General features: G+C 55.3%; 1 protein-coding gene across 1 annotated transcript in view; it reads left to right on the plus strand.

Moving 5' to 3' along the window:
• LOC137359261 (interleukin-1 receptor-associated kinase 1-like) overlaps positions 1–23,685 on the plus strand; it is a 32,153-nt gene that overhangs the window by 6,948 nt on the left and 1,520 nt on the right. Inside the window, exons 7-13 of the mRNA XM_068025316.1 lie at positions 524–639; positions 2,184–2,388; positions 12,408–12,476; positions 13,249–13,470; positions 15,603–16,332; positions 21,377–21,502; positions 23,218–23,685. The exon at positions 23,218–23,685 is cut by the window's right edge and continues 1,520 nt beyond it. Coding sequence (XP_067881417.1) covers positions 524–639; positions 2,184–2,388; positions 12,408–12,476; positions 13,249–13,470; positions 15,603–16,332; positions 21,377–21,502; positions 23,218–23,273 — 1,524 coding nt within the window. The 3' untranslated portion in view covers positions 23,274–23,685. The remainder of the gene's footprint in view (positions 1–523; positions 640–2,183; positions 2,389–12,407; positions 12,477–13,248; positions 13,471–15,602; positions 16,333–21,376; positions 21,503–23,217) is intronic.

The following is a 23,685-nucleotide window of genomic DNA, read 5'->3' on the forward strand; positions in this document are numbered from 1 at the left end:
TGCAGTGGAGCGACCTGGGGATCTCCCTATCGGGCAAGTTGGCGAGGGAAAGGCAACCTAGTTCATGCAGATTGGGTTCAGGTCCGGAGACGCCTCCCTGTGAACTGCTGAAAGTTAACAGAGCAGTCCAGCGGAGCCCTGTGTCACTGATCTGTCATCCAATTTTTCAGAGAATGGGTGGATGTGTCAGCACTGTAGTCGGGACCAGCACTCCTGGATTGGAGAGAGGAAAAGCCGCCAAGGCTTCTGCTGGTCTGTGTGGCTCAGAGCCAGAGGCTATTTTTATTGGGGTCACTAAACTCCTTTGCCTTGCTCCTTCCCCGCCACACCTTCGAAACCGACAGTACCAACCATCCCTTCAGTCTCACCATCCCATCTCTCCTCCCCTGTTCCTGTGTTGTTCTCTCCCCATCTCCATTGTGAAGCACATTGGGACAGCTTTACTACAGTAAGCAGGTCAGTAATTGAAGACGTTTCCTCGCTGCATTTTTAATGTACGTTTCTCTCTCCCTCCATCCTGCAGAATAACACCTCTCCGCTTTCGTGGCCGAGACGTCTCGATGTCGCGTTAGGAGCTGCTTGTGCGATACAGTTCCTGCACTCCAACAACCCCAGCGTAATACATGGAGATGTGAAGAGGCAAGTTCTGAATCCCAGTGCGTTAATCTGCCATTCCCCTTTTAATGAGGGAGGGCCGCGCTGTCGGAGGGTTAGGACTGAGGGATGCCTGCGCTGTCGGAGGGTCAGTACTGAGGGAGCGCCGCGCTGTCGGAGGGTCAGTACTGAGGGAGCGCCGCGCTGTCGGAGGGTCAGGACTGAGGGAGGGCCGCGCTGTCGGATAGTATCCAGTGAGGTGTATCACTGAGGTGAATAGTATCGATGCATTTAAGGGGGAAGCTGGATAAACACACGAGGGAGAAAAGAATAGAAGGATAGAGTGAAGGGGTGGGATGAAGAAGGGGGGGCGGTGGAGCAGAAAAAAACAGTACGGACTTGCTGGGCCGAATGACTTGTTTTTGGTTTGTAGATACTTTGTAATATGAAAATGTCAGTCAGGGGAGAGGAGGGTGATATTAAGATTATTTTTTTAATGGAAGAGTGAGAATTTTTCTTCAGGCTGACCTCTGAAAGATCATCTGCTGGGTTGGGCTGAGGTACCGTACGTCCCTGTAATGTAGGCTGAACTAGTCAGCAATGTTGGGTGGTGAGGACATAACTCAGAAGAAACTGGTAGCACCGCATCACAGTGGAAGGAAACTTTAGGTCAAAATTGGAGACGTTGGTACTAAATTTTCAAATATATTTCTAAATCGACGCTAATCTCCAGCCATTCTTAACACCGGTCGGTGTCACTCAGAACATCTCAAGAATATTAGCTGTTTCGGTTTCCATAATTCCAGAGGCCTTTCCACCATGTACAAGTCAGGAGTGTGATGGAATACTCTCCACTTGCCTGGATGGGTGCAGCTCCAACAACACTCGAGAAGCTCGACACCATCCGGGACAAAGCAGCCCGCTTGATCGGCACCCCATCTACAAACGTTCACTCCCTCCACCACCGACGCACAGTGGCAGCAGTGCGTACCATCTACAAGATGCACTGCAGCAACTCACCAAGGCTCCTTAGACAGCGCCGCCCAAACCCGCGCCCTCTACCACCTCGAAGGACAAGGGCAGCAGGCACGTGGGAACACTACCACCTCCAAGTCACACACTGTCCTGACTTGGAACTAGATCGGCCGTTCCTTCACTGTCACTGGGTCAAAATCCTGGAACTCCCTTCCTAACAGCGATGTGGGTGTACCTACCCCACATGGACTGCAGCGGTTCAAGAAGGCAGCTCACCCACCACCTTCTCGAGGGGTAACTAAGGACACGCCACAAATGTCAGACTCGCCTGCAAAGCGCATATCCCGAGTGATTTTTTTTTTTTTAAATTAGACTTACTCTGATTGAAATTACTCTTAGTGATGGATATACTGACCATAATGTTGAGTTTGGATAAAATCTCACTGTGCGCTATCCTAATCCCTTTGTTCAAATAAACAGGTTAATGCATGTGTCAAAATGATGAGGGCTTCCACTTGTACTCAGTAATGTGTGTTACAACTATCGCTGGGCGAGTTCGACCTGCTTCGTTACTGGCTCTCGTGAGTCATTCTCAATGTGCCTCTAAATTCTAGTTCCAACATTCTCCTGGATGAGAATTTTGTGCCGAAGCTGGGAGACTTTGGACTGGCGCAGTTCAGCCGATACTCCAGCAACTCCGGTAAAAGCTGCACGGTGGCTCGGACACAGACGCTGCGGGGAACGCTGGCGTACCTTCCCGATGAGTACATCCAGAGTGGGCAGCTGACTGTGGAACTGGACACCTACAGCTTTGGGGTGGTAAGTGCAGACTTACTAGCGCAGTGCCTGTCCTGGGAGTGTTTGATGGGGGACAGTGTAGAGGGAGCTTTACTCTGTATCTAACCCCCGTGCTGTACCTGTCCTGGGGAGTGTTTGACGGGGGACAGTGTAGAGGGAGCTTTACTCTGTATCTAACCCCCGTGCTGTACCTGTCCTGGGGAGTGTTTGATGGGGGACAGTGTAGAGGGAGCTTTACTCTGTATCTAACCCCCGTGCTGTATCTGTCCTGGGAGTGTTTGATGGGGGACAGTGTAGAGGGAGCTTTACTCTGTATCTAACCCCCGTGCTGTATCTGTCCTGGGAGTGTTTGATGGGGGACAGTGTAGAGGGAGCTTTACTCTGTATCTAACCCCCGTGCTGTATCTGTCCTGGGAGTGTTTGATGGGGGACAGTGTAGAGGGAGCTTTACTCTGTATCTAACCCCCGTGCTGTACCTGTCCTGGGAGTGTTTGATGAGGGACAGTGCAGAGGGAGCTTTACTCTGTATCTAACCCCCGTGCTGTACCTGTCCTGGGAGTGTTTGATGGGGGACAGTGTAGAGGGAGCTTTACTCTGTATCTAACCCCGTGCTGTACCTGTCCTGGGAGTGTTTGATGGGGGACAGTGTGGAGAGAGCTTTACTCTGTATCTAACCCCGTGCTGTACCTGTCCTGGGAGTGTTTGATGGGGGACAGTGTAGAGGGAGCTTTACTCTGTATCTAACCCCGTTTTTTTTTTTTTTTTTTTTTTCTTTTTTTTTCTGTACCTGTCCTGGGAGTGTTTGATGGGGACAGTGTAGAGGGAGATTTACTCTGTATCTAACCCCCGTACTGTACCTGTCCTGGGAGTGTTTGATGGGGACAGTGTAGAGGGAGATTTACTCTGTATCTAACCCCGTTTTTTTTTTTTTTTTTTTTCCCCCGTTTTTTTTTTTTTTTTTCTTTTTTTCTCTTTTACAAGGTGACCTTTATACCCCAGGCCCCTTTTATATTTTTCACATCGAGGGGGCCTTTATCCCTCAGGCCCCCTTTATGTACATATTTACAGTTTTAAAATAACTTTATTAAAACAGATAAATAAACAAAAAACTCAAATTAAAATGCCATTCTCGGCGTCGACGATGCACTCCAGTCCCTGCGGTGCCCACCGGTCGCGGAAGGCCTCAAGCATACCGGCGGACACCGCATGCTCCTTTTCCAGGGACACCCGGGCGCGAACGTAACCGCGGAAGAGAGGCAGGCAATCGGGGAGGACGGACCCCCCGACGGCCCGCAACCTGGACCTGTGAATTGCCACCTTGGCCAGGCCCAGGAGCAGACCGACGAGGAGATCCTCCTCCCGGCCCAAGCCCCTCCGCACCGGGTGCCCAAAGATCAGGAGCGTGGGACTGAAGTGCAGCCAGAATTTGAGGAGCAGCCCCTTCAGATACTCAAATAGGGGCTGCAACCTCGCACACTCCGTATAAATGTGGAACACGGACTCGTCCAGGCCGCAGAAAGTACAGGTGGCCTGGGAGTCCGTGAACCTACTTAAAAGCCTATTGCACGGGACTGCTCTGTGCAGCACCCTCCACCCCAGGTCCCCGATGTAAAGGGGGAAGACTCCCGCGTAGAGAGACCTCCATCGGGTTTTCCCCTCACCGCCAGATGGCAACGCGGACCGCCAGGGCGTGTCCGGCCGGCTGACGAGGGCGAGGAAGTGGAGAGTGTGCAGGAGCAGCCCGTACAGGAAGCCCCTCCGCGCCGATTGGAATGGCACGGAGGGCATTTCCGAGAGGCGGCTCGGGTTGTGCGGGACCGGCTCCCGAGGAGGGTTTCGGGGCCTGGGTCCGATGAGCAGTTCCGGCTGAGCGGAGGACAGCTCAGCCGGGATCGCTCCGCACTCCCGAGCCCCCTCGCAACCCGCAGTGAGGGACGTCCCGGGGGTTTCGGCTACTCCTCCGCCCGCCGGACCGTCCCCGGAGTCGGCCGCCCGGACAGCTGAGGCGCTCTCCTCCGCCGGCGGGGGAGCGCCCTGACTGGAGGCGACCATGTTCCAGACTCTGAAAAGATCCCGGTAAAAGACAGGCAACTCCCTCAGAGAGGCGCGGCTAACGGACTCCACAGGGAGCTGCGTGTCGTCTTGAAGGCAGTGACGCTGGCGGAAAAAATACGTCGCCAGCGCACACCATCTGGGAGGACGCTCGACGTACAGGTATCTCTGCAGGGTCCGAAGGCGGAGAGTCGCAGCCTGGGTGCGGACGCACACCAGCGACTGACCGCCCTCCTCGATCGGGAGACCCAGGACCGCGGCAGAGACCCAGTGTTTCCTCTTGCCCCAGAAGAAATCGACGAGTTTCTTCTGGATCTTGGTGGCAAATACAGGGGGCGGGGCCAAAGTGACCAACCGGTACCACAGCATGGAGGCCACCAGTTGGTTTATGACCAACGCTCGGCCCCTGTAGGAAAGCACTCGGAGCAGTCCTGTCCAGCGCCCCAGCCGAGCGGTGACTTTCGCCTCCAACTCCTGCCAGTTTGCCGGCCAGGCTTCCTCAGCGGGGCTAAGGTGGACTCCCAGATAGAGGAGGTGCGTGGTGCTCCACGCAAAAGGTGTCATCTCCTCCGGCAGGGAGTCCTCCCGCCACTGACCAACCAGGAGTCCGGAACATTTCTCCCAATTGATCCTCGCGGAGGACGCGGCAGAAAAGGTCTGCTGGCAGTCGCGCATCCTCCGCAAGTCAACGGGATCTGTGATTGCGAGGAGCACGTCGTCGGCGTAAGCCGAGAGGACGACCCGCATGGCCGGCTCGCGCAGAGCCAATCCCGTCAACCTCCTGCGAAGCAGGCACAGGAAGGGCTCCACGCAGATGGTATACAATTGGCCGGACATGGGGCACCCCTGACGCACTCCTCTCCCAAATCGAAGGGGCGCCATCAAGGACCCGTTAACTTTGACTAGACACTCTGCGGCGGCGTATAAAAGTCGGACCCGGGCCACAAAATGCGGCCCGAGTCCGAAAGCGCGCAGAGTCCCGAAAAGGTAATCGTGATCCACCCTGTCGAACGCCTTCTCCTGATCGAGGGAGAGAAAGGCGACCGACTGACCAGTCCTCCGGGAAAGATGGATCAGGTCCCGGACCAGGTGGATGTTGTCCTGGATGGACCGGCCCGGGACCGTGTAGGACTGGTCGGGGTGGATCATGTGGGCCAGCACGGAGCACAGGCGGGTAGACATAGCCCGGGCAAAGATCTTATAATCCGTGCTGAGGAGGGAGACCGGACGCCAGTTTTTAAGCAGGCGGAGATCGCCCCTCTTCGGCAGCAGGACGATGACCGCCCTGCGCCACGAGAGGGGCATCTCCCCGGTCGCCAGGCTTTCCCCCAGGACCCACGCGTAATCGTCCCCCAGGACGTCCCAGAACGCCCTGAGGAACTCCACGGTCAACCCATCCAGCCCTGGGGATTTGCCCCTCGAGAGCTGGTGGAGGGCGCCAGTAATCTCCGCCAACGTGAGCGGAGCCTCCAATCCTTCGGCGCACTCCGGGCTGACCTGCGGCAGGTCCTCCCACAAAACTCTGCGCGCATCCTCGCTGGACGGATCCGGAGAGAACAACGCACTGTAATAAGTCCGGACCAGGAGGCCCATTCCCTCCGGATCCGTGATGGAGGATCCGTCGTCGGCCAGCAGCTCAATGAGCTGCTTACGGACCCCCAGCCATTTTTCCAGCGAGTAGAAGAAGGGAGAGGCTCGGTCCAAATCTTCCAGGATCTGGATCCGCGACCTCACGTACGCGCCTCGGGACCCTATGAGCTGCAGGTCCCTCAGCGCGCCCTTCTTCTCTTTGTACGCCTGCCACAGGGCCGGGTCCACGACGGCATGACCGAGGAGGGACTCCAAGTCGAGCACCTCCCTCTCAAGGCGCCCGATCTCGGCTTCCCGCCTCTTGGTCGACCCCTTCGCATCCTCCTGACAGAAGACGCGGATGTGAGTCTTGTCCACATCCCACCATAGCCTCAAGGAGGGGAAGCCCCCCTGCTTCCTTCTCCAGTCGGCCCAGAATCGACAGAACGAGTCCCGAAATCGCACGTCCTCCAGCAGCCGGTTGTTAAAGTGCCAGTACGCGGACCCCGCCCGCGTGCGGAGCGGAGTAAACTCCGCCCACACCAGGCAGTGGTCCGAGCACGGCACCAGCCGCATGGAGGCCGCCGAAACGCGGGAGACGTACGCCTGCGAAATGTAGAGGCGGTCGATTCGCGACCCCCCTCCTCCAGACCTCCACGTGAAGGCGCTGGAGTCGGGATGGAGATTCCGCCAGACGTCCACCAAGTTAAGGGAGCTGATCAGTCCCCTCAACTTCTCCACTGATGCTTGGCCGCGCTGGGGACCGGAGCGATCCCCCACCTCGAGGGTGCAGTTAAAATCCCCCCCGAGGATGATGCACTCGCCGCTATTGATGGAGCTCAGGAGAGCGGACACTTCAAAGAAGCGCGCTTGCAACGCGCCGGGCCTGGGCGCGTACACGTTCACAAAGTGGAGCGGCACGCTACCCAGGCGAACGGCGAGGTGGAGCAAGCGGCCCGGCACTAGCTCCTTGACCCCCAAGATCTCCGGCTGAAAAGTCGGGCCCAACAAGATAGCCACCCCACTAGAAATAGGGGTGAGGTGACTCATGTAGACCCCACCCTGCCACTCCAGGAGCCAGGTGGCTTCGTCTCCCGGAACGGTGTGGGTTTCCTGCTGAAAGCTCACCGCGTATCTCCCTTCCCTGAGGACTGAGAGATTGTGAAATCTGCGGTGAGCCCCTCTGCTGCCGTTGATGTTGAGGCTGGCTATGGTTATCTTCATGTCAAAGGTAATTAAAACCCGTCACCAACACCTCACTGTGAGGAGGGAGTGGAAGTGCACCTGGCCCTCCACTCCCCCAGCAACCCATTGAGGAACACATTAAAAGGGCGGCACGGACGGACTGTATGATCAGCGCCAGATTCGACCAACGGTCGAGGGCCAGCTGAACTTTATTGCGGCAACCCCTGCAAGCCGCAAGGAAATCCCGGAGTTCCGCCGTGGGGATGAGAGGAGATTCGGTGGGAGGCACGAGGGACTCCACCACCTCACTGGCGATGGAATCAAGATCATCCTCCGTGCCTCGCACCGAATCCCCATCCTCCTCCGGGTCGTCACCGCCAGCGGCCGACACATCTACCACACACTGTGGGGCGGACGTCCCGGCCGCGCCAGCTGGTCCCGCCTCCGTCACAATCCCACCCCCAGGATTGATGGCGGAGGAGTCCTCTCTGGGTTCTATTGTGAAACTGGAGCCTGTAGGCACCAGCGGTTCGGGACCCCCCTCCACCTCCGTCCCCAGGGCAATGAGTGGTCCAGGGGAGACAGAAGTTCCCGACTCCGGGAAACCAGCCGGAGCCGAGACTGGAGGCGGAGGGAGGAGGCTATCTCCCGCTCCGCCAGCACCCATAGGCCCAGCAGATGGGGCAGCATTCTCAGTTATAACTGGGTCGGGTGTCTCCTGGTTGGTGGTGGACTCCGGTTGGGAGGCCCGACCCTCTGGGGCCTCGCCCTCCCCTTCATTCAGGGCACCCGACCCAGTAGCAGTGGCAGAATGGGTGGCGTCCCCAGGCTCCCCCACCACAAGCAGGGCCCCACTTACTCCTTCAGGAGGGGCCTCATGTGCGGGGCCATCCCCTCCCCTCCATCCTGAGGAATAGGGAGCACCTGCCCGGACTTTGTAGCCTTGGTGGTGGCGGCAGGGGGAACCTGAGGACCAGAAACAGGAGGCAGCTCCCCTCCAACAGATGGGTCCTGCACCTCAGTGCCCTGTGTTATTTCTGTGGAGGGGTGCCTTCTCCTCTTTTTCGCACTTGGGCGCGGAGACTCAGAGACCTCCATGTCATCAGAGGCCTCCGCCTCCACACCCTTTTTTCCCTTTCTTGTCACCCTCGGCCTGAGCCCAGCCCTGGGACAGGTGGATTCCATGGGAATGGGCTTTGGGCTGAGCTCAGGCTCGGGTTGAGTCAAAGTGTCCAGGGGACGCGCCTCATGATGTTTCTTTTTTCCCCGCGTCTTCCTTCCACTCGGACGGACGCTCCCCTCCCCGCCGGAGGCTGTGAAAACCACAGCCTCCGGAACCGACTGAGCGGTGTCTATTGGATGTGTTGGGGGAGTGGGAGGAGGTGCTGTGGAACCACTCTGGGCCGCCGAGGTGGAGCTGGCGGCCGGGAGGTTGGGGCAGTTCTTACGAACATGCCCCACCCCCTTGCAGACGTGGCACCGCGCCCCGTCCGAGGTCCAAAAGACGCGGTAGGCCGTCCCCTGGAACTCCACATTAAATTGGCCCTCCGTGTCCTCCTCCCGCGCCAGCTGCATAAATAACTGGCGGCGGAAGGAGTAGACATGTTGGAGGCTGTGCTCCCGAAGACCAAGCCGGACTGGGGTGATCCCCGACCTCACCTCCCCCAGATGGTGCAGGTGGGGGAGGAGGAGCTCACTGGGAATAAAGGGCGGGACGTTTGATAACATTATCCGCTGAGCAGTGGCCCCTAGAGGGTCCACCGGCAGGAAAGTCCCACCCACAGTGAGCCCTTTACTCAGGGCCAGGGACACGGCCCGCTCGGTCTTCAGGAAGAACACAGCCTTCCCGTACATTTTTGAGGCTGCCACAATGGCCGAGGGGCCGACAACCTCGGCCATTGCCTTTACACAGGCCTCTATAGACATATTGGGGTGGGGATAGCTCTTTACCCCATGGCTTGAAGTAATTAATTTAAAAGGTGACGGGGTCACACGGGTGGCCACAGAGGCTACAGCCGCATAGGTATGAGAAGGCCCCGCCACCGGTGATGATGGGCTTGCCATGGCTCAAGAGCCAAACCCACCCCCAAATTGCAGGTAAGCAAACAAACAAAGAAACCAACTAGGAGGTTTGGGGAGAGGCTGAGGGTATACAGGAAATGGGAAAGACAGGCTGCAAGCGATGACTTTGCTTTTTTTTTCCCCTTAAAGGGTGGTACTCAGAGCACTGTAAACACTTCTGGTCTTCCGGTCTTCTGGTTGTGGGAGGGGTCTTCACCTGGGTCAGCCGAAAGCTGCCCAGGCTCTCGTTCGATCCTGATGTCTCTATTAGCCAGGCAGCTTCAGCTGACTCAGGCTGGGCAACTGGGGTGGGGAGGGAGCTTCCCTGCAACTTTAATGCAACTGCACAGCTCCCTACAGAATTGTATAGCCCCCACCCCTTGTTCTTCTGGCCTCTTTCACCTCCCACAACAGTCCAAATGAAATGAAAGCTTGGTGCTCGACACCCACCTCGAAATACAGCCTTTTTCAAAGTCTTTCCTCCTCTGCAGCAAAAGTTGTTGAAAAGTTTTTGCAGTTCCCTCCTCAGCAGCACCTCCAGCAACTGACTGCAGCACTGTCAGCTGCACCTTGTTGAGGCACTCAGCACTCAGTATTCCCAATCAGAGAGGAGCCAATCCCTGTGCTGTACCTGTCCTGGGAGTGTTTGATGGGGGACAGTGTAGAGAGAGCTTTACTCTGTATCTAACCCCCGTTTTTTTTTTTTCTTTTTTTTTTTCTTTTTTTTTAGAGGGAGCTTTACTCTGTATCTAACCCCCGTGCTGTACCTGTCCTGGGGAGTGTTTGATGGGTCAGTGTAGAGGGAGCTTTACTCTGTATCTAACCCCCGTGCTGTACCTGTCCTGGGAGTGTTTGATGGGGACAGTGTAGGGAGAGCTTTACTCTGTATCTAACCCCCCCGTGCTGTATCTGTCCTGGGAGTGTTTGATGGGACAGTGTAGAGGGAGCTTTACTCTGTATCTAACCCCCGTGCTGTACCCGTCCTGGGGAGTGTTTGATGGGGACAGTGTAGGGAGAGCTTTACTCTGTATCTAACCCCCGTACTGTACCTGTCCTGGGAGTGTTTGATGGGACAGTGTAGGGAGAGCTTTACTCTGTATCTAACCCCCGTACTGTACCTGTCCTGGGAGTGTTTGATGGGACAGTGTAGGGAGAGCTTTACTCTGTATCTAACCCCCGTACTGTACCTGTCCTGGGAGTGTTTGATGGAGACAGTGTAGAGAGAGCTTTACTCTATCTAACCCTGTGCTGTACCTGTCCTGGGAGTGTTTGATGTTGGTGGCTTGTGATGTTTTCAAATTGGCGTGAACATTGATATAAACTTTGTGTGTGACCAGCGAGGCTTAATTTAAGCAGCCCCTGAAGGTGAAAGGTTTAAATGCTGCAGATGTCCACTGGAGATGTGTTGCAGTTTTGGCTTTAATACTGTGAGGGTAGAAGGAGGACGGGGACTGTGTTGGGTGGAGTATTTGAGGCATAGCTGGAACTAGAATATTCCAAGGAGCAGCGACCACCCCAATATCGATAAAGAGGGGAGGCAAAAAGGGTTGAGGTGATGGCTGGGAGTAATGCAGAGCTTTACACAGACAATATGGTGACAGGCGTCGGGGTTGTGTGGGTGGGTGGGCGAGGTGCGGTCTCACTCCCAAGGTGATGCCCGCCCCCTCGGGTGGACGAGGAAGATCCCACGGTCACCATTTCAAAGGAGAGCCAGGGGATGGCGAGTGCGAGGGGACTTCTCTCCTTCCTCCCAAGTCCCGCGGAAGCGTTCGTCCCTCAGTCCCTGTCACTAAGGCAGATTGTCTAGTGATTTATATCATTGCTGTTTGTGGGAGCTTGCTGTGCGCACACCGGGCTGCTGCATTTCCTGCACTGCGCCAGTGACGACACCTCAAAAGTGCTCCCTCGGCTGTAAAACGCTGTGGAAACCTCCTGAGGTTGTGATAGGCGCTGCAGAAATGCAAGTTTTTGCTTTACTAAGCGATTCCTTTCAATGGACTTTTTTTTTTCTTTCTCTCTCTCTCGCTCTCTCCCTGTGTCTGTCTCTCGCTCTCTCCCTGTGTCTGTCTGTCTCTCGCTCTCTCCCTCTTGTCTGTCTCTCTCGCTCTCTCCCTCTTGTCTGTCTCTCTCGCTCTCTCCCTCTTGTCTGTCTCTCTCGCTCTCTCCCTCTTGTCTGTCTCTCTCGCTCTCTCCCTCTTGTCTGTCTCTCTCGCTCTCTCCCTCTTGTCTGTCTCTCTCGCTCTCTCCCTCTTGTCTGCCTCTCTCGCGCTCTCCCTCTTGTCTGCCTCTCTCGCGCTCTCCCTCTTGTCTGCCTCTCTCGCGCTCTCCCTCTTGTCTGCCTCTCTCGCGCTCTCCCTCTTGTCTGCCTCTCTCGCGCTCTCCCTCTTGTCTGCCTCTCTCGCGCTCTCCCTCTTGTCTGCCTCTCTCGCGCTCTCCCTCTTGTCTGCCTCTCTCGCGCTCTCCCTCTTGTCTGCCTCTCTCGCGCTCTCCCTCTTGTCTGCCTCTCTCGCGCTCTCCCTCTTGTCTGCCTCTCTCGCGCTCTCCCTCTTGTCTGCCTCTCTCGCGCTCTCCCTCTTGTCTGCCTCTCTCGCGCTCTCCCTCTTGTCTGCCTCTCTCGCGCTCTCCCTCTTGTCTGCCTCTCTCGCGCTCTCCCTCTTGTCTGCCTCTCTCGCGCTCTCCCTCTTGTCTGCCTCTCTCGCGCTCTCCCTCTTGTCTGCCTCTCTCGCGCTCTCCCTCTTGTCTGCCTCTCTCGCGCTCTCCCTCTTGTCTGCCTCTCTCGCGCTCTCCCTCTTGTCTGCCTCTCTCGCGCTCTCCCTCTTGTCTGCCTCTCTCGCGCTCTCCCTCTTGTCTGCCTCTCTCGCGCTCTCCCTCTTGTCTGCCTCTCTCGCGCTCTCCCTCTTGTCTGCCTCTCTCGCGCTCTCCCTCTTGTCTGCCTCTCTCGCGCTCTCCCTCTTGTCTGCCTCTCTCGCGCTCTCCCTCTTGTCTGCCTCTCTCGCGCTCTCCCTCTTGTCTGCCTCTCTCGCGCTCTCCCTCTTGTCTGCCTCTCTCGCGCTCTCCCTCTTGTCTGCCTCTCTCGCGCTCTCCCTCTTGTCTGCCTCTCTCGCGCTCTCCCTCTTGTCTGCCTCTCTCGCGCTCTCCCTCTTGTCTGTCTGTCTCTCTGTCTCCCTCCCCAGGTTTTGTTGGAGCTTCTGACCGGACGGAAAGCCCTGGAAACCAAAGGATCAGCACAGTCTAAATACCTGGTGAGCTTCCTTTCCGACGTCTGCAGTTTCTCCCGGTCTCCTTCCCATCTGGAGTTGGGAACAGCCGAATGGGCGGCACCGTTTGGCATGCGATGCTGTCCGCTCGCTTTGCCATCCGGTCCTTCTCTCCTGCTGCAACTCGATAGAGTGTTGGAGAGGTCTATGGCAGTGCCACTCAGAACAGGCCTAAGGCAGGGGTAGGGTGGGGTGGGGAAGAGCAACGCGCGGGCTGATGGGTTAAAGCATCATGTTGGGGCAGAGGAGGAGAAAGACACCTCTGGCTTGAGTGACCTTACCTGGGGTGCGCTTGAGGTCGGACATGCGGAGTTTTCCCATTCCTGAGATCACAAAAAGTAGGGAGCGGGAGTAGACCATTCGGCCCATCGAGCCTGCTCCGCCATTCAGTCCAGTCATGGCTGATCTTCGGATTCAGCTCCACTTCCCCGCCTGCTCCCCATATCCCTTTGATGTTTCATATTAAGTGGTGAATTTCAGCTTAGCTTCGATTGGATGCGGTTGAGTGGGCTCTGGGGCAGGGTATGATGCGGGACTAGGAGGTCGCGCTCAGCGCGGACCGCCTACAACGTTGCGGCCAGATTTGTGCGTATACAGGCGGGGCGCCCCCCCCCCCCCCCCCTCTCCCCGGGGAGCTTTCGAGCTACCCCGTTTCGTGGGAAGGACGACTGCGCCCCTGCCAAGCTCGGTATTCCGTCTCTGGCCATGTGCGTTAGTGCCATAAGCCCACGCTGCGGTTCTTTGTCGTTGCAAACAGAAAGATATCGTCAAGGAGGAAGATGGCGACGCCGATGAGGAGAGCACGGGGCGGACGGCGTCCATCGGGCGGCAAAGCCAGCAGCATGTTGCCGCCAGGATCTGCCAGAAACACCTGGACAGGGAAGCAGGTGGCTGCAAGGGGCATATCCCAGTGCAACTCAGCCTCCTGGCCTGCGAGTGCCTCAACCGCAAGAGAAAGAGGAGACCAAAAATGACTCGGGTAACTACAGATATTACACGTCGCAAATAAATAAATAATCCCCTATCCCTGAGGAATGATTACAAGGATGATGTCAGAACTGATCAGAAAAGGCTAAACAGGCTGGGGCTGTTTTTTCTAGGGAAGGCTGAGGTGTGACCTTATCAAGGGTCTTTTAAACCTATGAAGGAGTTTCCCAGGGTAGACGTAGAGAGGATGTTTCCACTTGTAGGGAGTCCAAAACCAAGGGCCATGAATCCAAGAAATAGGAGCAGGAGTAGACCATGTGGCCCAGCAAGCCTGCCCCGCCATTAAGTCCAGTCATGGCTGGTCTTAGGATTCAACTCCACTTTCCCGCCTGCGCCCCATATCCCTTTGATTTCCCCGAGACCAGCAATCTATCTATCCCGGCCTTAAATGTATTCAGTGATGGGGCATCCACAACCCTCTGGGGTCGAGACTTCCAAAGATTCAGAACCCTCCGAGTGAAGTAACTTCTCCTCATCTCAGTCCTGAATGATCGGCCCCTTATCCCGAGACTGTGACCCCGTGTCCTAGACTCCCCGACCAGTGGGAACAACCTCTCGGCTTCTACCCTGTCCAGCCCTTTCAGAATCTTTTATGTCTCAATGAGATCACCTCTCATTCTTCTAAACTCCAGAGAATATCGGCCCAATTTACTCAGCCTCTCATCATAGGACAAACCCCTCATCCCAGGGACCAATTTACTAATCCTTCGCTGCACTGCCTCCAGTGCAAGTATATCCTTTCTTAAATGTGGTGATCAAAACTGCACACAATATTCCAGATGTGGTGACACTCCACTATTCACTGCCTGCCGACTTGAAAATGCCCTGTTTATCCCCACACTTTGCTTCCTGTCCGTTAACCAATCCTCTATCCACGCTAATACATTACCCCCCAGCACCCGGAGCCCTCATCTTGCCTATTAACCTTTTGTGTGGCACCTTATTGAATGCCTTTCGAAAATCTAGGTACATTACATCTACTGGTTCTCCTTTATCTGCCCAACTGGTTACATCCTCGAAAAACACTACTAAATTTGTCAAACAGGATTTCCCTTTAGTAAAAACCATGTTGACCTGTTCTAATAATGCTGTGCTTTTATAACTGCAATGTTGAGACTTCCTCGATAATAGATTCCAGCGTTTTTCCAACAACTGATGTTAGGCTGACCGGCTTGTAGTTTCCTGTTTTTTCTCTCCCTCCTTTCTTGAAAAGCTGTGTAACATTTGCCAACTTCCAACCTGATGGGACCATTCCTGAATCTAAGGAATTCTGGAAAATCATAGTCAGTGCATCCTAAAGCAGTCGCCAATAAATCCATTGGGGAACTCTTTTTTTTCTTCTTTTCCCTGAGATCTATCGCCCTCAAAAGTCGTCATGTCACTCCGGAACTACCCCCTGCCCCCAAATCCTTCGAACCTTGATGAAGATGCTAAGTGACGGCCCCCTACTGTGACCCATGCCAATAATTGCAAAGGACTCAATGTGCAGGAATTAACTTTGAAGTGTATGGATTGTTGTGTAGGTAACGGGGGCAGTCGTTTGGTCTTAAAGTCCCGGGAACAAGCGGGCAGAGTTCCTCGTCTCAGCCGGGCCCTCCTGCGCTGTCTTTCGTTACAACAGCGACTACGCTTCAGAAGTACTTCATTGGCTGTGAAGTCCCGAGGCTGTGAAAGGCGCTATAGAAATGCATGCAATGGAATAGGGTCACTTATGGCACAGGAGGAGGCCGCTTGGGCTGAGGTGTGTGGTTGGGGGGGGGGGGGGGTTGCGGGGGAGCAGACCGACCCTTTGGGAGCCACCTTCGACTGCGCAACCACCACCGCCAGCCCCAAACGGCTTCTTGGGAGAAGAGGCAGGAAAGCTGCTGGGAATGGAGGAGGGCGAAGGAAAGGAGACGCTGAGGGAGCGCAGCACTGCCGGGGGTTGCCAGTTTTCGAAGCACGCTTGCCGCCGAACAGAGCAAGTGCCTCCTAAAGTAATGGCAAATGGTTAGCGCCCCTTTCCCAGATGTAGGCGGCAGGGAAGCACAGGTTGTCGGTCGAGCACTTCGGCACGCCTGAGAGGTGCAGTGATGCTGAGGGCAAGCCCTCACGTCCTTTTCTCTTTTTTCCCCCCCCCCGCAGGTCTACGAGAAACTGGAGGAGTTGAAGAGGCTCGCGTGGCCCCCGGCGTCGCAGGGAGACCAGTCCCTGTCCGGCTCCTCGACAGCCGGGAGCTCGGACCCCGCCTCCGCAGCAGAACCAGTGGATGCGCTGGCGGACAGACTGCAGCGCAGCTCGCTCAGCCCGGTCGAGAACACCTACAGGTTTGCCTCGCAGTCGCAGGCCCACGGCAACGCCGCCCGCTCATGGGACAGCCCCGGGCCGAGGTACCCGCCGCAGGAACGCTTGAGCTCGTATCCCAGCGACTCTCCGACTCCGCCCGAATCTGGCTCCAAGGCGCTCGAGACGGAGAGGCGGCGGGGCGCGGGCCAGTCTCCGTACGTCTCGCAGTTCCCGCAGGCCAAGCACCGACACGGGGCCCCCGGCGCCTCGACCTCCTGCGGCAAAGGCGCCAGTGGCCCCCTCGGCGCGGCGGGCTCCGACTCCTCCTACAGCAGCCTGTGCCAGCCGGTGGAAAGCAGCGAGAGTTCGATGGACGACGGCGGCGGCGGCAGCAGCACGTCCTCCCGGCGGGGTTGCAGCAGCAGCTTTCGGCCCGAGCCGGCCCTTTCGCGACCAGCCTGCGCCCCCGGGCCGCAGCAGACAGACTCTGTGTACCCGTCGCTGGGCAACCGCCCCGGGTTGCCCAGACCCCAAGCTCTCGGAGATTCGCGTGGAGCAGAGGCTTGGTCAGCCTCGGCCATCTCTCAAGGTAAACGCAAATGTTACAAACCTGTCTCCAAACCTACTTGAGGGGGGAAAAGAAGCGAACAGAGATCGACAATGTATATAAGCAATTATATAACTAACTTTTGAAGCATAGTCACTGTTGTAATTTCGGGAACGTGGCGGCTGATTGGCGCACAGCAAGATTCCACAAACAGCGATGAGATAAATGACCAGACAATGTTTATTTTTACGTTGTCGGTCCCAGAACATCGGAGAAAACGCCCCGCTGCTCTTCAACGTAGTGGCCGTAGATCTCCTATGTCCACCTGGGGAGGGAGGGGGTGGGGTGTGGCCACCCAAGCCGCCTCCCACCCTATTTCATCTTACCCCACCAACACATCCCTCTATTCCTTTCCCCAATATCCCTTCTAGATTTTTTTTCACTGATCATTTGAACGCGCCAGCACCTTGTGAAATGTTTCCATGCAGTTGTGCGTGGAAGGTGTCTCGAAGGGGGGCAACGTACGAGGGGCCTGCGCGGTATCTTCCAGGTTGATGCAGGAGCGCGCACGCACGGACCTTACAGGGCATGGCCTTTCCCCCTCGTGTGTTTATCCAGCTTCCCCTTAAATACATCGATACTATTCACCTCGACCACTCCCTGTGGGAGCGAGTTCCACATTCTCACCACTCACTGGGGAAAGGAGTTTCTCCTGAATTCCCCATTGGATTTATTACTGACTGTCTTATATTGATGGCCCCCGAGCTCTGGTCTCCCCCCACAAGTGGAAACATCTTCTCGACGTCCGCCCTATCAAACTCTTAAATTTTTTTTTTATTCATTCATGGGATGTGGGCATCGCTGGCCAGGCCAGCATTTCTTGCCCATCCCTCATTGCCCTTGAGAAGGTGGTGGTGAGCTGCCTTCTTGAACCGCTGCAGTCCGTGTGGGGTAGGTACACCCACAGTGCTGTCAGGAAGGGAGTTCCAGGATTTTGACCCAGCGACAGTGAAGGAACAGCCGACATAGTTCCAAGTCAGGATGGTGTGTGGCTTGGAGGGGAACTTGCAGGTGGTGGTGTTCCCATGCGTCTGCTGCCCTTGTCCTTCGAGGTGGTAGAGGTCGCAGGTTTGGAAGGTGCTGTCTAAGGAGCCTTGGTGCGTTGCTGCAGTGCATCTTGTAGATGGTACACACTGCTGCCACTGTGTGTCAGTGGCGGAGGGAGTGAATGTTTAAGGTGGTGGATGGGGTGCCAATCAAGCGGGCTGCTTTGTCCTGGATGGTGTCGAGCTTCTTGAGTGTTGTTGGAGCTGCACCCATCCAGGCAAGTGGAGAGTATTCCATCACACTCCTGACCTTTGCCTTGTAGATGGTGGACAGGCTTTGGGGAGTCAGGAGGTGAGTTACTCACCATAGGATTCCCAGCCTCTGACCTGCTCTTGTAGCCACGGTATTTATATGGCTGGTCCAGTTCAGTTTCTGGTCAATGGTAACCCCCAGGATGTTGATAGTGGAGGATTCAGCGATGGTAATGCCATTGAATGTCAAGGGGAGATGGTTAGATTCTCTCTTGTTGGAGATGGTCATTGCCTGGCACTTGTGTGCCGTGAATGTTACTTGCCACTTATCAGCCCAAGCCTGGATATTGTCCAGGTCTTGCTGCATTTCTACACAGACTGCTTCAGTATCTGAGGAGTCGCGAATGGTGCCGAACATTGTGCAATCATCAGCGAACATCCTCACTTCTGACCTTATGATTGAAGGAAGGTCATTGATGAAGCAGCTGAAGATGGTTGGGTCTAGGACACTTCCCTGAGGAACTCCTGCAGTGATGTCCTGGAGCTCAGATGATTGACCTCCAACAATCACAACCATCTTCCTTTGTGCTAGGTATGACTCTAACCAGCAGAGAGTTTTCCCCCGATACCCATTGGCTCCAATTTTGCTAGGGCTTCTTGATGCCATACTCAGTCAAATGCTGCCTTGACGTCAAGGGCAGTCACTCTCATCCTCACCTCTTGAGTTCAGCTCTTTTGTCCATGTTTGAACCATGGCTGTAATGAGGTCAGGAGCTGAGTTGCCCTGGCGGAACCCAAACTGAGCGTCACTGAGCAGGTTATTGCTAGGCAAGTGCTGCTTGATGGCACTGTTGATAACACCTTCCATCACTTTACTGATGATTGAGAGTAGGCTGATGGGGTGGTAATTGGCCGGGTTGGACTTGTCCTGCTTTTTGTGTACAGGACATAACTGGGCAATTTTCCACATTGCCGGGTAGATGCCAGTGTTGTAGCTGTACTGGAACAGCATGGCTAGGGGCGCGGCTAGTTCTGGAGCACAGGTCTTCAGTACTATTGCCGGAATATTGTCAGGACCCATAGCCTTTGCAGTATCCAGTGCCTTCAGTCGTTTCTTGATATCACGTGGAGTGAATCGAATTGGCTGAAGTCTGGTATCTGTGATGCTGGGGACTTGAGGAGGAGGCCAAGATGAATCATCAACTCGGCACTTCCGGCTGAAGATTGTTGCAAATAACTTTAAAGCCCTCTGCCGGGTTGTCCCTCAGTCGGCTAAAGTATGTTAACCCTCTGAGGCCACAGTAGCTGTTTGGTTACAATCGCCCGTCTGTTCTCCCTTGGGTATGCTCTGTCAAAGGGGGAGAGGACAGGGTGGGAGATGTTGAGAAAGTGATGAGTGGCTGAGTATAGGTGCCATGCCACGTGGAGAGACTGGGAGAAGCTGGGACTGTTCTCCGTGGAGCAGAGCAGGTTAATCAGGAAGGGTTTCAATGGAGTAAATAAGGAGAAACTGTTCCCAGTGGCAGGAAGGTCGGTAACCAGAGGGACACAGATTTAAGATAATCGGCAAAACAACCGGAGTGGGGAATACATGAGGCAAATAAAATTTATGAAGCGAGGACTGTTTAAAATTTACAGATCTAAAGCATGTTACCTTTTATAACCTCTATCTTATCTGGAGTGTGTGTGTTTCTGTATGAGTGTGAACGTGGGTGTTGTACAATAAATATTTATCTTTCTTTTATGCCATTAAAGCAACCACGGGCTGTCTTCGGTCAGTCGGGAGGTTAAAAAGGGGGAAACCATCCCTATCGTCTCCCTCCTGTCCATAACATGAAAGATATTTTCCAGACAGCATCCGGGAGGGTATTAAGATTGTTAATCTGCAAGGAAAGAATGCGCAGGGTTTGCCGGGCGGGTGGGGGGGGTGGGGGGGCGGGGTGAGTGGCACGCGGTGAACTGCTCTTTCGGAGAGCTGGCGCAGACACGGCAGGCCCGAATGGCCATCTTCTGCGCTGTGACCATTCTGCGCAGTACAGCGATCTGTGAACGCGCCACCCGAAAGGGGCGGTGGAAGCGGACTTCAGTCGTAACTTTTTACAAGGGGAGTTGAACACTGGAAGAGGAGCAGTCTTCCCGGCTGTGGGGGAAGAGCAGCGGGGAGGCAGGCTAACCGGATCACTCTTCCAAAGAGCTGGGCCGAATGGGCTGCTCCCGTGCTCGAAGGTTCCAGGACTTCCCCCACACTCTCAAAACGGCGTTTCTGTGCATTTATTGATGCTGTACCTCAGCTGCCATCTGCTGGCGAGAACTGGACCCTGCAGCGTTTAAAGATGGAGTCTTTTTTCAGTTGCAGTGGTGTCTACTCGCACGCCCTGTTGGAGGGTTCCTCTGCTTTGACGAGGACCGGAAGGGGGAAGAGAGATTCCAGGTTAATGTTTCTGGTCACTGACTTTGTTGCCAGTTCAGCCAGGCCGGCATTTATTGCCCATCCCTAATTGGCCCTTGAGAAGGTGGTGGTGAGCCGCCTTCTTGAGCCGCTGCAGTCCGTGTGGGGTAGGTACACCCACAGTGCTGTTAGGGAGGGAGTTCCAGGATTTTGATCCAGCGACAGTGAAGGAACGGCCGATATAGTTCCAAGTCAGGATGGTGTGTGTGGCTTGGAGGGGAACTTGCAGGTGGTGGTGTTCCCATGCGTCTGCTGCCCTTGTCCTTCTAGTTGGTAGAGGTCGTGGGTTTGGAAGATGCAGTCGAAGGAGCCTTGGTGAGTTGCTGCAGTGCATCTTGTAGATGGTACACACTGCTGCCACTGTGCGTCGGTGGTGGAGGGAGTGAATGTTTGTAGATGGGGTGCCGGTCAAGCGGGCTGCTTTGTCCTGGATGGTGTCGAGCTTCTTGAGTGTTGTTGGAGCTGCGCCCATCCAGGCAAGTGGAGAGTATTCCATCACACTCCTGACTTGTGCCTTGTGGACAGGCTTTGGGGAGTCAGGAGGTGAGTTACTCGCCACAGAGTTCCCAGCTTTGGATTGGGCTTGGGCTGCGATGCCTCTGTCGTCTGGAAGTGTGCATATTCGTTGTTTGATTAAGGTACAGAGGTGTTCCACTTCTCTCCTGTCTCAGCCCTCTCTGTTTTTTTTTCATCTCCTAGCCTTTTTCTTCCTCTCTCCCTCTCTGGCTTCCCCAGCCCCCACCCCTCCCCCCCCGCCCAATATTTCTTTCTGTCTCTCCCTCTGTCTCTCACCTCCCCAGAAGGAGTTGGTGCATGGTGATTCACAGCAGGAGGCTTCCCCCAGTGTGCAGGAGGCTGAGGTGAATTTGCAGAGGTCCCGCCATCGACCCAGTCGAGACCCGATAGCGCGGAGCAAGAATGAATCCTGAGGCCTCCTTGGGTCGGTTTGAGTGACTCGGGAGCTCATTTGGGTTGCAGGGGGGAAGCTTTCATTTCCGCTGTTTGGTTTCATCCACGAAATAAATAAAAAAAATAAAAAAATCTCAAATGTTTGATAGCCATTGACCCTGCTGGAACGAGCTACCCGAAAGGGTGAGAGGAATATTCCAGAGGAACTGGCAGAAAAGCACTTGGGCAGGTACTTGAAAGGGACTAATTTTCAGGGTCCGACGTGAAAAGGCGAAGGTGTGGGATTAAACTGGGACAGCTCTTGCAAAGAGGCTGGACGGGCCGAAAGGCCTCGGACAGCACTCGGCCAGATGTGGCTCCTTTTGCGCCTCGTGCCCCACAGTCCCGCTGACCCTCTCTCTCTCTCTCTCTCTCCGCTTGTCCCACACAGGTTCGTCTTCACCCAGTCATCAGATCGTCGTGAACCCAGCGAAACAGAGAATACTGGAGCAGTTCGCACTTTACAACGCGGGACAGATTGACAGCAGCGAGCTGCTCTCCTCTGCGCCCAGGCAAGGTACGGGCGCAGCAAGCGACGGAGGTCGCACAGGGCAGGTTCATCGCGTGTGTGGTGGATAGGCGGTGGAGGAGGCCAAGGTTAAGGATAGGGGCCCATTGTCAGCACCAAGGAAGAGGAATGTTCTCAAAATTGATCCATCGCCTACTTTCACCGTTTTCTACCCCAACTCCAGCGACTCCGAGTTCCTTAATCCAGACTAACACACCCTTCCCCCATACGAATTAGGAGCAGAAGTAGGCCATTCGGCCCCTCGAGCCTGCTCCGCCATTCACTAAGATCATGGCTGGTCTGTTTGTGTCTCGAATTCCACACTCCCATCTACCCCTGATAACTGTTGATTGCTTTGCCTAACAAGAATCTATCTACCCCCGCCTTAAAAATATTCAATGACCCCCGCCTCCACCACCTTCTGAGGCAGAGAGTTCCAAAGTCGCATAACCCTCAGAAAACATTTCTCCTCACCTCTGTCCTAAAAGGGCGACCCCTCATTTCAAAACAGTGTCCCCTCGTTCTGGGCGCCCCCACAAGATCCTCTCCACATCCACCTCGTCAAGGCCGTTCAGGATCTTATATACTTCAATCAAGTCTCCCCTCACTCTTCTAAACTCCAGTGAAAAGAAGCCCAGTCTGTTCAACCTTTCCTCATAAGACAACCCACTCATTCCAGGTATCAATCTAGTAAACCTCCTCTGAACCACCTCCAACGCATTCACAAACTTCCTTAAACAAGGAGACCAAAACTGCACACAGTATTCAAGATGTGGTCTCAGCAATGCCCTGTATAACTGAAGCATAACCTCCTTACTTTTATTTTCAATTCCTCTCCTAATAAAAGATCGTATTCCATTAGCCTTCTTTATGACTTGCTGTACCTGTATACTACCTTTTTGTGACTCCTGCACTAGAACACCTAGCTCCCTCTGCACCTCGGAGTTCTGCAGTCGTTCTCCGTTTAAGTAATACTCTGCTTTTTTATTCTTCCTGCCAAAGTGAACAGCTTCACATTTCCCCACTCGCTCAATCTATCTATATCAATCTGCAACTTCCTTTATGTCCTCTTCACAATGTACTTCCCGACCTCTTTGTGTCGTCTGCAAATGTAGCTGCCGTGTCATTGCTCCCCTCATCTGAGTAAAAGATTGAGGCCCCAGCACAGACCCCTGTGGGACTCCACTCGTCACATCCTGCCAATCATAAAAAGACCCATTTATGCCTACTCTATCTCATACTGCCCATTGCCAGTACAGAGGGAGTGCCGCACGCGGGCACCGTCTTTCAGGATGAGACATTAAACCCAAGGCCCCCGTCTGCCCCCTCAGGTGGGCGTAAGAGATCCCACGGCCACTATCGGAAGGAGAGCGTGGTTGGGGGGGGGGGGTGGTGGGGTGGGGAACGGGATGAGTTCTCCCCCCACCCACCCAGTGTCCTGGGGCCAACGCCCATCCCTCAACCAACCTCAGACCAGTCGCTTATCTTGTTGCCGGTCGTGGGATCTTGCTGTGTGCTTATTGGCCGCCCAGTTTCCTGCATGACCAGGGTGACGGGGCCAAAGTTTGATGATGCTCCCATGGGTCAGAGCTGTGGGTCACCTCACTACCTTGAAGGCGCCGCGTCAGTGCAGGTTGATGTTCTGGTGCATGCGATTCGAGCTGGCAGTGCCCGCAGAGGACGCCTACAGAGATTTTTTTTTTCTTCTGCTTTTGTCTCCGCAGGGAGCTGCTCCAGGGTCGAGCGACGAGGACCGGAGGAGAGCGACGACTTCGACTGACGGAGCCTTAGCGGGTTTCCGCTGCCTCCTGGCTGGCAGTGCCGCAGGTCTCACATGAGGCACGCCTCGATAACACTTCCAAACCAAAGCGCGCAGCGGAGATGGGGGGGCGGGGAGCAGGGCGGGGGCGTGCGGCGCTGTGGCTGCGACTGGTGGGGGCCCACCCCACCCCCTCCTTCCCCCCCCCCCACCAGAGCCCGTTAACACGCGATGAGGTTACCCGGGCCCCGATCGCTGAACACAGTCACAGGACCTGCTCTGGGACCCACCATCGCTGCTTACGTGGCATTGACCCGTATTCCTACTACGCTTTTTTAGCACGGCATAACACAGCAGGGCGTTTTGCGGGGGCCGAGATCAGGCAGAGGTTGACGGGGAGCTAAAGAAGGAGGTATTACGACAGATACTTGGT

Source organism: Heterodontus francisci, unplaced genomic scaffold (assembly GCF_036365525.1).
Source record: "Heterodontus francisci isolate sHetFra1 unplaced genomic scaffold, sHetFra1.hap1 HAP1_SCAFFOLD_1881, whole genome shotgun sequence".
In the NCBI taxonomy this organism is placed as follows: domain Eukaryota; kingdom Metazoa; phylum Chordata; class Chondrichthyes; order Heterodontiformes; family Heterodontidae; genus Heterodontus; species Heterodontus francisci.